This window comes from Chenopodium album, chromosome 16 (genome assembly GCF_948465745.1).
Source record: "Chenopodium album chromosome 16, dcCheAlbu1.1, whole genome shotgun sequence".
In the NCBI taxonomy this organism is placed as follows: Eukaryota; Viridiplantae; Streptophyta; class Magnoliopsida; order Caryophyllales; family Amaranthaceae; genus Chenopodium; species Chenopodium album.
The window spans coordinates 12,285,211-12,299,829 of NC_137849.1; the positions used below are offsets into that span (position 1 = coordinate 12,285,211).

Genomic DNA, 14,619 nt, shown 5'->3' on the forward strand with positions numbered 1-14,619 from the left:
AATAATATTGATGAAATGATGCATTGATAAGAAAGTCCAATCGTTGTGAATAAAACTGTTGAAATTCAATTTGATTTATTATTGTTTAATGTTTTTCTACAAACATTTGTAGGCTAATTTTTGTCAAATAATTTATTCCATCCTAATGAAATTCTCATTGCGCCTAAAATTCTTGTTTTAAATATTGCATTTCATTTATTATATATTTAATTTAATTTTATGTTTTAATCAACCACACCTAACTTCTATCTTTTTTAAAAAAAAATTATAAATCAGTTAAACACAATTAATTTTTAAATAAATCCACTATAAATGAGCCAAACCATACCATATATGTTAGGTTTTTTAATCACCTTCATACAAAGGTATGCAAATGGCAAATGAGACTTTTATTCAGGTACAACCTTTCATTGGGATTTAGTTTCTGTGGTGCCTAAAGTATGATAACATGCCTTCTATGTGTAAATTCTTATGGGAGAAAATTATTAATATTTCCTAGTCCTTAATTCCTTAACATGCAATTATGTTGGCTCTAATGGAAGTGAATGGCACGTACAATACACGGCCAGAAATTGAATATGACGGAGGTTTTATGACTGTGGTTACACTCTAAAAATAGAGTGTCCTTAGGGTATGTGAAGAATGAGACTGTTTTTATAATCTTTACAACTCGAGTGGGAATCTAGTGTTGTAGGGTGGTCTGCAAACTAAGGTGACACAGAAATTACGAAGTTTTACTAAAAAGACTTGTTTCTTTTGATTTTAGGTATTTTCTTATCTGTTTTCATGGATATTGTAGAGGTGTCAAATCGGGTACCCAGATGGAGTTTAGGTTGACCCACGACGGGTCGGGATGTTTGGGTCGGGTAATGATGGGTCATTTTAATCTTACAAACCAAATTAAATCGGGTTGAGCTTCATCAGATTCGGGTTAAAGTTGAATTCAAGTATGGTCGGATACAAATCGAATTGGGTCGAGTCAAATTCAAATCGAGTCATATCGTGTTAAGATGAAGTCGGATCCGGATTTTATTGGGTTTATTTGGGTCAAAGTGAATTTATTTGACTTTGGATTGGGTCATTTCCAATTCGATTAGATCTCGGTTCAAATCAATTCAATTCCGGTTAAAATTTGAATGTGATTGCTTCGATACAAAAATAATGGGTTAACTTATTACTTTATATTAAATTGTTGCAAATAATATGAAACGAAGGTAATACAACACTCTTTGCTGAATTACTTCATTAATATGACATGTTAAGATCGAGCATATTGTATACAATAATCACCCCGGATCATATACGAGTCAACTTTGCATGTGGATTGCTTCCATGTGAATTGTGGTACTCGAATAAATGATATTGTTGTATCCACTTATCTAATTAGCTACATTATTTAGGTATATAATGATAATATGGGATTTTTTGACTTTAGAGTACTAAAATCATGGATTAATTCACTATTATATCGATCAATGTGCCGTTCCTATAATGTTGACTCGATTCAAACATGTTCTTGTTGCTTTGCTTTACTTTTGTGGTATCTCATTCATACGGAGTATCAATTATCATTCCTTTCTATGACTCTCTTCTTTGTTCTCTCTACAAATTCTACAATTCACAACTTGAATGTTGACTCTAGAAAAACTTCATCAAACAACGTAACTCAAATGTAAGGATATGATTCCAAGGTTGAGCCATCAAACATTCTCTACCACGAATGTACCAGTGGTAAAGAATTTGATTTCAAGATAGAACAAAAAGTTATGTTTAGAAACAAGTTGGGTTTAATTGAATTATGAGTGATTTCGGGTCGATTTTAATTGGGTCATGGGAAGTTTCAAATCGGATAATTAAAGGTCGGGTAAAAAGTGGTATTTATTCGGGTCTAAATGGTTTCAGGTAGATTTCATTTCGGGCTAGATCGAATTCAAACCTTATATTATCGGGTCTTATTGGTTTCAGTTTAAATATGAGTCGATTCCAAATTGGGTTTGGATCATAAATTATCAGGTGGAGTAGGTTTCGAGATAACGTCGAGTCGACTCTAGATCGGATTCGGATAAAAAATATCTGGGTCCTACCAGTTCGAAAACAGTTCGGTTTCAAGTAAACCTTTCGGGTCGGGTAAGTTTTTGACACCCTAGATATTGGCATGTTGTGTTGAGATGACAGTAATGTTTCTATTATTATCTCATTTCATAAATAGAAATAATTTGCATGATTACTTCTCTTCTTACAGTCGAATTATGCGCTAGTTAAAACTTACCTTTGGTGGTTTACCTGTCTAAATATGTTAAAAACTACTATTTATGCTTACACTTCTTCTATGTAGACGTCGATAGCTCAATCAGATGATTGTATATCAGCACTCCCATTTGACATCAAGAGGCATATACTCTCTTTCTTAACAACGCGAGAAGCTATTCAAACGAGTGTCTTGTCCAAGATTTGGAGGTATGAATGGCTTGGCATCCCATACCTCAACTTTGGGCGAAATTTTGTACTTAAACGCTGGAATTTTGATGGTGTAAGTGATTTCCCACATACTATTACAGTTGTCCCAAACCTTGATGTTGTGCAGAGGTTCCTAGAGTTTCTCGACAACGCTTTTATAAGCAGAAGGCAAAAAATCAAAAATCTAAGGCTCTATGTACCTCCAATACAAGGCTTAAGTCCAATTGGTTTTAAAGGATTAATAGTTGATGAGCTTGAAGTGGAGGTCATTGGCAATTTAAGACAAACGACGATTAAGTATTGTGTGCCAGAGTTTGTTTTATCTTTCAACTCTTTGACTAAATTATATATTCAGGGTTGCAAACTACCTGATAATATATCTATCAATGAAATTAATCTTTCTGCATTGCGCGAACTTTCGATGAGCTATGTCATAATGAATCAGGAGGTTGTTGATAACTTGATAGCTAGCTGCACCAGAGTTAAGAAGTTGAGCTTCACTGATTGCCAAGGTTATGGAGCACTTCAAATTTTACAGCATCCTAACCTAAAACATCTTATACATATAAGTTACAACGGCATCCAAATGCTTGAGATCAACTCAGAAAATCTTAGCTCACTCTTTCATGCAAATTATGGTGCTCGTGGTAAGCTTGTGTTGTCAGCCTCGTGTTGTCGTACTTTAATAAATATCAAGCTAGTTGGTAAGACTCTATCATATACCATTTCGATGGTTATATGCTTGTAGAACATTAATCTTTGGGACGCCTTGATTCTAATTGTGTCGATTTCAGGTTGTAACGTTGATGATTTGGGCTTCGGCATCTATCCAAGTTTATCAGATTTAAAACTGTCAAAATGTTGGTTTACCAATTATTGGTTAAAACAACATCTCTCTCAACTTTTACGTCTCAATGTTTTGAAGATTGTCTATGCTCTGGTTTAGAACATTATCTACAGATCACATCAGACTGTCGAACTTGGGAGAATGATTGTACATGCCGAACAACCTTTTCTTTTCGCCGAAAATGATGCCTTTAACAACTACATTAACCGACCACTACAACCCAAACACAAAAAAATCTCCCGAAAAACCGTTCGATCTGCTGCCATGAAGAATTATCAAGAGTATAAATTGAAATTAGTAAATGAATTGGCTAATATTCCTAGTAGAGTTTCTTTAACTGCCGATGCATGGGATAGTGGATACGGACTTCACTATTTATGTGTTACTTGTCATTGGTTGGATAATGATTGGTTGTTACAAAAACGCATCATTCATTTTAAAATGCTTGAATACCCTCATACCGGTCTTAACATTTCTCATCATTTAATGGAAGCCATTGATGCATATAGTCTTAGGGATAAAATCATGTCTATGACTTTCGATAATGCAACTTCTATGACATATAGTGCGAATTTGGTTAAACCCCAATTGACCGATTTAGTATTAGATGGAGAAGCACTTCATATTAGATGCATTTGTCATGTTCTTAACTTGTGTGTGAAGGATGGAACACAAGCAATTGGTCCATTTTATCACAAAATAAGAAATGCTATTATGTCTATTAATAGCTCTTACTTGAGATATCAAGAATGGAAAGGTTTTTGCAAGAAACAAAGGAGAAAGACTATAAAAATAGCACCGGATTGTCCAACTAGGTGGAACTCCACCTATGAAATGTTGAGTCGGGCAATCGAGTACAAGGTTGATTTAACACTTTTTTATAATATGAAATTTCCACAATGTGCTTTACTAGAAGATGATTGGGCTAATTGTGAAAAATATATGAATTTTTTACAATTACTATATAGTATGACACATTGTTTTTCTTTTGTATATAATCCTTGTTCCCATTCTTTTCTTAGCAATGCATGTTTACTTGCACAACTTTTTGCCGAACATCGATTACAATATGAATATCATGGATATCTTCCATCTATGGAGGAAAAATGGCGTAAATATTACACTGGTATTCCTATGATTTATATTTTTGCTTCTATTTTAGATCCTAGGCAAAAATATGATGGCACTTTTTTATTAATTGATATTTATTATAGTAACATGAATTTGGAAGATGATGTTGAAACTTTTAAAAATAAGGTGACTAATAAGTTTTTCTCTTTATATAGAGTTTATGAAAGTAAATATGGAACCGTGTCTCGATTTGCCCCTTCTCAAACATCCAAAAACGTAAGTAAACGGGCCAAAGGTTTATTTGCACAAGCTGCTAACATGATGTCCAAGTTTTCAGGTACGGAATCAACATCAACTAGGAGAACACAAAGCGATGTTTCGGAGTTGCAAATGTACCTAAGTTACGACTTCATGAAAGGCATGGACGATGAAGAGAAGTTTGGCCTCGACATCCTTGATTGGTGGAAATCACAAACCATGAAACATCCAATTTTGTCGGCAATGGCTCGTGATATTTTTGCTATCCAAGTCTCCTCCGTTGCCTCCGAAAGAGCTTTTAGTGCGCCGGGACAGGTTTTAGACGATAGAAGAACAAGACTAAAACTCGAAACACTTGAAATGTGTGTTTGCTTCAAGGATTGGTTAGATGCCGAAACTCGTTCTCAAGATCGTATTTATGCACAAAACGACGCCGATGAAGGAACGTCGACTTCTTTTAGTTCTCATACTTCTCAATCAACTCAATTGGCCGATGACCTTGAACCACAAGAAGACGAAGACGAAGAGGAAGACGAAGACGAACAATAATAATTACATTATTATATATTTACATTATACACTATCGTACAATTTTTGTATTATCGAACTTCGTATTCCGTATAATAAATGAAGTTATTCACCAAATATTGTACGATTTTTAATTATCATTAATTATTTGTATTATCGATTTATCGTACCGGTTACCGGCATATAATAAACTAAGTTATTCTTCAATTTTTTGTGTTTTCGAATTATCGAACTCGTAATTTTTTTTTTATTATATGCATTATTGTTTTTTGCTAAATTAATAAAATTGTTTTTATTTGTTTATTTAAACTTAAACATAATTAGATAAATAATTTATATAACCTTAATTTAAATAAAGTTGTTCAAAACAAAATATATTAACATTAACATAAACATAAATTAATCACATTATTTATATAAAATTAAGTTGTACTAAAATATATATATATCGTTTTTTATTTACATTTATTATTTAAAAAAAAAAAATTGGCACGGCACGGCCCGCCAAGCACGTGGGCCGTGCCGTGCCGTGGGCTAGGGTGTGCCAAAATTAGGCACGGCACGGCACGGCACGCCCCCCACTGCAGCACGGCCAAACACGACCCGCGGCGGCACGGCACGGCCCGTTGCCCATGTTTAATTCAGAGGGTGGGCGTGGGCCTCAATTTCAATTTTATTAAGTAAACCAAACGCGAGTTTTGGGTTTAGACCATTTGAGGACTTCTAAATTTCTAAGTTAGATTTAATCAAGCAGATCAATTGCACACAAATGTTCACACACTAAAAGACACACCAACTCAATCTTCTTATCCAAACTAAAGCCATTCATCTTAAATTATACTTCAACACTACACATCCTTCAGCTAATTATCAATACCCAAAATTTGAAGGCTAAAGAATGACACCAATAACCAGATTATTGAACACTCGGTTACAAAACATCTACATTACTAATCATCCTATTCTCTTTTGTAAGACTTCACCAAAACTCGTGATATTAACAACTACCATTAACAATTTTTTGTTCTACAAATCAATCTAATTCTAATAGCAATAACACTTTGAAGTTTCCTTTCAGATGAATCAAGCCCACGATTCTACCACCGTGTCCCGAAAATCTCAACACAGCAGCCTTGTCTTGGTCAGGTGAATACTTCAGCTTATAGCAAACCACTTTCATGCAGGAGTGATGCAGTTAAGGCAAGTTCTCAAAAAAAAAAAAAAAAAAATGTTGTTTCTTAATTATCTTTTTTTAGGCCAATTATCATGCTAAAAATTTCTTATTGCAAGAAATACTAGGGTGTTTTACAGAGTTATGCAGGAAGACGGCGCAGGGCGAATTACATGGACACAGATACTTATGTGTACTTGGAACCAGGGAGAAGTGAGGAGTTTATTTCTGAGGAAGAATTGAAAGATAAGCTTAAAGGGTGGCTAGAAAATTGGCCAAACGAGACGTTACCACCCGACCTTGCTCGATTCGAAACACTAGATGATGCAGTCACATTTCTAGTGAAATCTGTATGTGAGCTTGAAGTTGATGGAGATGTTGGTTCAATCCAATGGTATGCAGTCCGTCTTGAGTAAAATTGTCATGTCGCGTTTCATTAGAAGATTCGATAAAATTGAATGATAAAGAGAAGATTAGCAATTTTTACATTTGGGGTTGTAACTTTCATTATAATGTTCATGACACTATTTAGTACATTTTGTATGTGATTCAGACCACTTAAGATTTTTCTTTGCTCATTACTAAAGATGCTGTTAGAATTTTAGGAAATTCCATGTAATTTATTGGTAAAATGTTACTACAACATTAAACAACAAATTCTTATGAAAAGAAGTAATATAAAATTACAACAATGCTTATACAAGTAATGTTGTCGACAGGCCCCAAACTCGAACAGCAGAGTGCTCCTTTGGTACTCGATAAATTCATTGTTTCATGTTCAATTGACACTGCTCTACATCTGGAGATCGCAATTCTTGAATCTGCCAGCAAGAAAATTGATTAAATCATACATTCAAGTACGAAATTTCAAAAATTGGGCAAGTGGTTATATAAATTTGACATGTAACACGTACAATAGAGTTACCAATATAGAATAAAATTGAGAAATGATGCAACATACCTTAGAATGAATGATGGAGGGTGGCAAGAGTGCGCCGCCTCTTCGGCTTTTTCGAGCAAGAAGTCCTTTAGATATAGGAGATAATATATTGTCTGTAGGACTAGTATACCTGACATGGAAAACAATTCAAATTGTTCTTTATTAATCTATTTTTTCTAACATTTCTCTCATAAAAGATGAATTTAACAATTATATAAATAAGAATATTAGTTTTCAAACTTTTATTTAACTACAACTCTGCAAACCCATAAGTTACTCAAGTTGATATATCACATATCACGTGCATTTACACGGGTACATTTTATAATTCTGTAATACATATTGGTACATACCTTTCAGGATACTTGAATGGTTTCGGGAGTTTAAGGCGATCCGGTGTGCCTAAGCCCGTTGAAACTTTGCACTTGCAACTATCATCAGTATAGTTTCTTAAATTTTGTACATCTTCAATTTTCTGTATTGAGTTCTGGATGTCTTCATTTTTCTTTCCAGAATTTTGTGTATCCTCAATTTTTTGGTGATGTTTCGGAGAAGGCGGTGATTCGCAACCGAGTGTAATTGTGTTTAGTTCTTTAAGAGGCACTGCTTCTGATGATTTTGCCATTTTAGAGAGGGGCTTTGAAGAGTACCCTAGTCTGATGTTTTTCTTTTTATTAGTGGGTTGAAAATGTTTCAACGGTCGAATTATAATGTTGTCCTTATTTTTGATTTAAAAAAACTTTTGTTTTCCTCTCTCTTGCCTTTTGTGCGCTACATTTTGTCTCTTAGCAATAATCTTATCTAGATTCCCGTTTCTTGCTCCAACATAATAATCCCGTTTGTTTCAACGAGCTTAAGTCAAGTCATGTGTTAATTTAATGTTGTTAGGAATTCAGAATTAATGACGTATGGGTTATTGAGTTGTACATTACAACGATAGAATTTGTTATATACATCCAGGTGTCCGTACATCCGGGTAATTTGCTCATTAATTTTTGCTCATTTAATAAATGAGCAAATTACTCGGATGTACGGTAGAGATTGTTATATACACCCGGCTATACCGTACATCCATGGGAATTTTGTACTCATTTTGATGATTGTGTTTTTATTTAATCATCAAATGAAGAGCAAAAACTAACTTTGGGTTAATTGGGTGTACGGTACACTCGGGTGTATATAACAAATTCTAGGTGTATGGTACACTTAGGTGTACAGAACAGGCTCTCTTACAACTGTGGATTTTACTATGCGCTTAATCCTTTTGCGATTACCATTATCATGTATTCCCACTGCTAGTATAGTGTTCGTGCAATGCACAACTTATAAATAAAATTATAAATTTCATAGGAAAAAAAAAAGAAAAAATGAACAAACAAATACTATTCATTTTTTTTTCCTTTTAATGAAAAGAATGCATCTACAATAATAATAAAAGCCTGTAAACCATAAATTTAGAAAAAAAAAAAAAAAAACTTAACAATGGTCATTCAATTAGTACTCCGTAATAACTATTGCCTAAAAAAATAAGGAAAAATGGAAATTAATAATCTCACCTTTGCTAATTATGCTCAAAACAATCTCACATTTATGAAATCCGAAAATAATCTCACCTTTGACCCCCATCTGTTCAAAACAAGCTCGTTTACCTAAAACTTGTTAACCATAGTAAAATGGACTACTAATATAGCACGGAATACTACTAAATTAAATTATAACCACCTACTTTTAGTATAGCAATGGTGGAATTATTAGTTTCCATTTTTCAAAAACAATAAAATAGTACTCCCTCCGTCCCCACAACTTCGATCATTTTGGGTTGATTTCGCGGTTAGTAAGATATTTAAATAAAAAAAAATAAAACATATTGGAAAGATAAATTTACATGGGGTTTGTAAAAAGTAGAGAGATAAAGTATTAAAAATACATGAAAAAACAAAATTTTATATGGGGAAGCTAATTTTGCACAAATATTGATGTAAATTGGTGGGTATTTTAATGCAAATGGGTCGATCATTTTAAGGCTAAAATTAGGCCAAAAGGGTCGAAGTTTTGGGGACGGGGAGAGTAATAACTAGGTTAGGCTCATGCAATGCACGATTTTAACAATAATTTTCTTGAGAAAAATATAGTAAATTGTGAAAACCCCAAATTCATACAATTTGTATGAAATATATAGAGTAGGAAGAAAGATAATGTTTATAGGAAAATGAAATAGTCCAACCTCCATTTTTATACTCTATTGAAAATTGTGTAGTTAGTTAGTCAATTTAAATATATAAAAAAAAAAAAAAAATCTTTTAGAAAATGTATAATTAAACCATTTTCAAACCTCTATTTATCTTGAAAAAAAAAAAAAAAAAAAAAAAAAAAAAAAAAAAAAAAAGAGGATGTTACTAATAGTTTTGGCAGGATTTTTTATTTATTTTTTATTTTTTTTAATTTTTAATGAGAGATTGACATGTGGATAGTAATGATGTCGGTGGTAATTACTTTAGTATAGCTATAGGTAGATGGGTTCGTTTCATTTACATTTACAAATCAATTATTAAATTCCTATTAACTCCTAATAATGGCCAAAAAGGAATGTGATCCAGATGAGTAGTATTTAATGTCATTTGCATTCCTTTTATTTTATTTCTTTTTATTTTTTATATTCTTATTTTCTTAGTTGAAAAGTGAATAAATAATGCTCCATATAAGAGAAGTGGATTAGAGGTGGTCATTGGGCGGGCCGGGTCGGGTTCGGGTCGGGCCGAAGCTAAAAATATGCCCATTTTTCGGGGCGGGCTAGAATTTTTGTGCCCAAACCCGCCCAAAATGGTCGGGCCATGCGGGCTTTTCGGGCCGGGCCTAAAAAATCAACTAAATATGCGTAAAAACGTATTCCCAAATCCTCCCAAAAAAATTTATTTTTCGGGCCGGAAAATTCTGCCCAAAATCGGCCCGGGCTAACCTTGATCACCTTTAAAGTGGACTAACTCATTTCCTATGTCCCGTAGAAGGAATAAAAACAACTCCCTCTGTATTTTATTATTTGCTCCAATTCTCCGAATACGGAATTTTAGTAGGAATAGTGGAAACGCTAGAAAGTATTAATTTATAATAGAAGTGGGGTTAGTTTAAGAATAAAAAAAATCTAAAAAAGCAAAAGTGAGTAAAATATTGTTAAACCTTTACAAAATTAGTTCTGCAACATTTATTAAATAACAACTGGAAATATAAGTAGAGCACTTATTAAAAAAAAAAAAGAAGTAAGTAGTTTGTAAGATACTCCCTCCTTTTGTGGTCCACTTTCTTACTTCGGCTGTTATTTAATAAATGCCGATCCATTACTAATTTTTATTTATTTTGTTTTTATTGGGGGAGTTTAAAACCGACCCAAATACAAATTAATTCCTGTTTCGGTGTTTTTTGGAATCTCTTCGGACACTGGTCACGCTTCTTCTGGCAGCAAGACTCGGAAACCTGCAAAACATGAATATTCCGGTAACCGGAATATAATGGAATATTCGTCTTCGACGGTCAAGTTAGTAACCGAAAATCGAAAACACTAGAGAGAGAAAGTAGAGAGAAGCTGGAGCTATTTAATGCTCTATATAATGTTATGTCACAGTTCACCCCTCCCATCATAAATAATTGGGATATTTACAGGGTTGGGAAACAGTGCCCTTTAGGGTTATTGCCCTAGAATGACGCTATTTGATTGGCGGCGCAATCAAGTAATGCCACGTGTCTAGGGGTTAGTGCCGTTTTGCGGCTTTCTAGGGATTTGGGACTTCTGAGGTAAGAAGGCCCCTTTTCTCTCATTTCAGGTACTCTCCTGAAGCTTGACACACGTCATCTTCCTATAGGGACACGTGTCGTCCTCTAATTGGGCCACATGCCACTACGAGATTGGACCACGTGTAAGGGGTATTTTTACCCTAAACATTTGCCCCTCAGAGGGGGTGACTCGTACAGTCGTACGCCACGGGCCGCCTCCTCATATTTTTTACTCGTCTTATTGCGTCCGAATAAGAGGGAATAGAGCACATGGTGGAATAGGCGGATGGAACCCGGCGTATCATCTTTTAGAGGAGAGCTCGGTCGCCCGGCCTTTTAGGGTGGCAGTTTTAATCCTGCTTACGTGGCCGTCTATTTGGACGTGTCGCTACCCGTCCGTCTCTTTTTCCATCCAAATTAACAGAGTCTCTTTTTAAACCTTTTTGAATTCTAGGTTAACTTTTTCAAAAAGTAACCGTTCGAAATCCTTAGCGGGAAAGATGAGTTTACCATTTTGCCCCCCATAAATTTTGCCTATAAATAGAAGAGGTTTGACCTTATTTTGGCACTTTGGAACTTTAAGCATTTTAGAGAGAAGTCAGAGCTTCTAGAGAGAGAAAGTGCCTTTCCCTTGAATCTTCAAGAGTTCCACCGTTCGATTGAGTTTTCCAACCATAATTTGAGTTTTCCGGCTAACTTCCCAAACTTTCCAAAGCTTCTAGAGTTTTCTACATGTACAGAGATAGGCCGACTGTTCTTCTTGCTTTTCTTTTTGCTTGCTTGCTTTTTTTTTTTTTTTTAAATTGGCTCTACACTCGGCTTTGTCCATTTCTCCTCATGAGGCCCGACCGTTCGCCTGGGATTGAGGAGTCTAGAGTGGATGGAGACGAGTTGTCTCCTTCATGGAGTGGGTCCATTTCCAGTGCGTACCAACTCTCATCCACCTATTCTTCTCTGTCCCTACAATCGAAAATGGCCCGTACGAGGCAAACGTACGATACGAACGCTGCAAGAAATACGGACGGCAGTCTGGTACATCCAAGGGTCCTTTATGATCCAACCAATGTGAACTCACAGAACGAATCCACCACTAACACGACCTCTACTGGTGACTGGATGCTTGGTGGTCGAAGTGACTGCCTCATTTGAAGAACGCCAAAGAACACAGGGCGTTCCTTCCTCTAGGGGTGCGTCTGAGCAAACCCCGGAATTAAGGTTCCCCCAATATGCCAACTCGGTCATGGATCCGGCCTAGTTGCTATCTTAGGAGAGACCTCCTTCCCCTTCTGGGGCGGACAGGACTGGACCGTTCGTCCCTATTCCAAAACCACCCCATCTCCAACATAGCAGGTCAAACAGACCTAGGGCTGGCATCGTTATTACTGAACCGTTCGACCTGTGACCTCGCAATGCTCCTTCTTCGGGAAATTAGGCGGCCGCTGCAAGAGATAAGGGCAAAGGTCCCTTGGCGCCTAAAGGCACGGCCATGTCTGGGGGCGGCTAGGGCTCCAGAAGCAGGAGCTCGGCCGAGGCTGCTGACTTGGACAGAGTTCTGTCCTCCGAATTTGGAGCTGCCTTACCCTGGTGAAGAGGGAGTAGAGAACGAGGCTGAGGGTGAGGGGGCGGCAGAGGAGGCCGTCGCCAACATTGACACCTTCAAGAACCCGTATGCCTATACGGTGGGTAGCACGGCCTTGGGCTACCTGAACGAGGTTCTGGACGAGTACAAGGCATTCCTCCAACTAGGAGAAGGGTTTGAGCTGGTGGCCCCCAAAAGATCTCTCTCTGTGGCCGCCTGGGAAGACAAGCGGCTGCGCCGCAGATCCTTTAGCGTTTATCATGCCGCTCTGGATGTTGGACTTCGCTTCCCCCTTCATCCCTTTATTCGTACCGTCCTGGACAAGTACAACATTGCTCTTTCCCAGCTGATGCCGAATAGCTGGGTAAATATTTTTGGGTACTTGGTGACGTGCATCCGGAAAAGCTTCAAGTCAGACTCTTCGGGAGTTTTCTGCAAGATGCACGCATGACCCGTCTGGAGAAGCACACGGACGGCTGGTTCATTCTCAACACCACCAAAGACTATATGGTGGTGATGGACCGTGTGTCAAAATGGCGAGACTAGAAGAACCGATTCTACCACATCAAGACAAAGGACGCGGCATTTAACCTGCGGATGAATCAGTTCAATGCCAAGCCAATCCAGCTTGGCTGAGGGGATCACAAACCATACAAACCACCCGTCCACCCAAGCAAAGCACACCAACTTGACTACTTTAGGGTCAAAAAGGTTAGGAGGGACGGTAAAATAGTGGCCGTGCCCCAAAACTGGATCCCCTTAGCTGGCTGGCTCCAGGACCCAATATTTATATCAGCATGCGGCTTATACAAGAACCTTTCCCAAGGTGGGGCTTTGAAACTTTTCGACGTCCGCATGTTATCTTTTTGAAAAGTTTTCTAACTCTTTTCCTTCTTCCTTTTTCGTAGAGGAAGCATACGCCATGCTGGACCAGGAGCAAAAGGGGGAGATTGATATGTCCGAGATCGATTTGGCTCGGCAAAAGGCGTACGAGCAGACCAAGGAGGTACGGACCATTGCCTTAGGACTTGCTGTTTTTCTCTTCTGTTTTTTTTTTTATTTTTTATTTTTTTTTTTGCCGAGCTAGTTTGTTGGGAGGAGACTCCTTTCCTTCTTTATGCGGACTTTCCCTTTCGTCCATGTTGGTATGCTGGGAAGGGGTTCCTTCCCTTCTTTACGCGGACGCTTCCTTACGTCCGTGTTGGTATGTTGGGAAGAGGCTCCTTCCTTTCTTTACGCGGACACGTATTCATTTTAATGTCTTTTATAATAACTTTTTTCTTCTCTTTCTTGTCCTTTCTAGTTGGCCACTCCTACCCCAAGGTCAAAACGAAAGCAGCTTGCCACTGCTTCTAAGGACAAGGCGTCCAAAACAAGGAAGTCGGTCGCATCTAAGACCCCTTCTGATCTTGTGGCTAAGACGATGTCGCGGATTACTTTAAAGCAATCCCAAGGAGAGTAACCCCAGCTGTCACCAAGTGGGGTCTCCAAGTCCGTGGATCCGACAGCGAGGTCGATCCATGATGTGTCCGCAAAGGTGGATGATAGCGGCCTTGTCAGGAGGGTCAAAAAGTTAGATTGGCAAGCGGCTGCCAGTCATACAGCTGAAGAACTACCCAGCCGCACAGGAGAAGAGGAGGACGAACCTCAACCACCTCCTCCATTCAACTTCAACCTTCCGTCTCCTTCCAGCTTCTCAAACGGTTAGTCAGAGTTTCATACTTTTGTTTTCTTGCAAGCTTTCTGTTGGCTTGATTTAACACCTTTTGCGGCAGCGCGCAGATATTGCGGAGGAGATGCATATGAAGCTACCCGGCCAGTCGTTGACTGGCGCGAACAGGAAGGCCATGGAGAAGCCATGGCCAGGGCCGTCCCTAGGAGCAGCGGGACAAGCTGAGGGGGATCAATGAGGGCTTCCTCGGCCCCATGCTGAACTGTAGTGCCGAGGTAACCTTTCATGATTGTTTTCCATTTTAGCTTTCATACTTAGAACATATTCCTTA

General features: G+C 37.5%; 3 protein-coding genes across 9 annotated transcripts; 2 read left to right on the forward strand and 1 right to left on the reverse strand.

Moving 5' to 3' along the window:
* Window positions 1–373: 373 nt before the first annotated feature.
* Window positions 374–3,403, forward strand: LOC145583906 (F-box/LRR-repeat protein At3g03360-like). The gene is made up of 3 exons (XM_081640857.1): window positions 374–397; window positions 2,336–3,161; window positions 3,252–3,403. Exons 1-3 carry the CDS (start codon window positions 374–376, stop codon window positions 3,401–3,403), a joined length of 1,002 nt encoding a protein of 333 aa, XP_081496983.1.
* A 2,481-nt stretch (window positions 3,404–5,884) lies between these two features.
* LOC145584912 (protein CHLORORESPIRATORY REDUCTION 7, chloroplastic-like) lies at window positions 5,885–8,027 on the forward strand. Of its 7 annotated transcripts, none has more exons than XM_081641698.1 (4): window positions 5,885–6,132; window positions 6,240–6,361; window positions 6,461–6,726; window positions 7,786–8,027. In XM_081641698.1, coding segments are annotated over exons 1-4 (462 nt in total). In that variant the 5' UTR covers window positions 5,885–6,059; the 3' UTR covers window positions 7,787–8,027. The 7 variants fall into 7 exon arrangements, with proteins under 7 accessions (XP_081497824.1, XP_081497820.1, XP_081497822.1 ...); XM_081641694.1 differs by lacking the exon at window positions 7,786–8,027 and adding an exon at window positions 7,633–7,769; XM_081641696.1 differs by lacking the exon at window positions 7,786–8,027 and adding an exon at window positions 7,633–7,769 and having other exon boundaries at window positions 6,473–6,726.
* LOC145584913 (uncharacterized) lies at window positions 6,240–7,897 on the reverse strand. Its single transcript, XM_081641701.1, has 3 exons — window positions 7,626–7,897; window positions 7,294–7,402; window positions 6,240–7,153 (listed from the first exon to the last, which is right to left on the reverse strand). The coding sequence occupies exons 1-3, from the start codon at window positions 7,895–7,897 to the stop codon at window positions 7,097–7,099; spliced, it is 438 nt and encodes a 145-aa protein (XP_081497827.1). The 3' UTR covers window positions 6,240–7,096.
* Window positions 8,028–14,619: the final 6,592 nt, after the last annotated feature.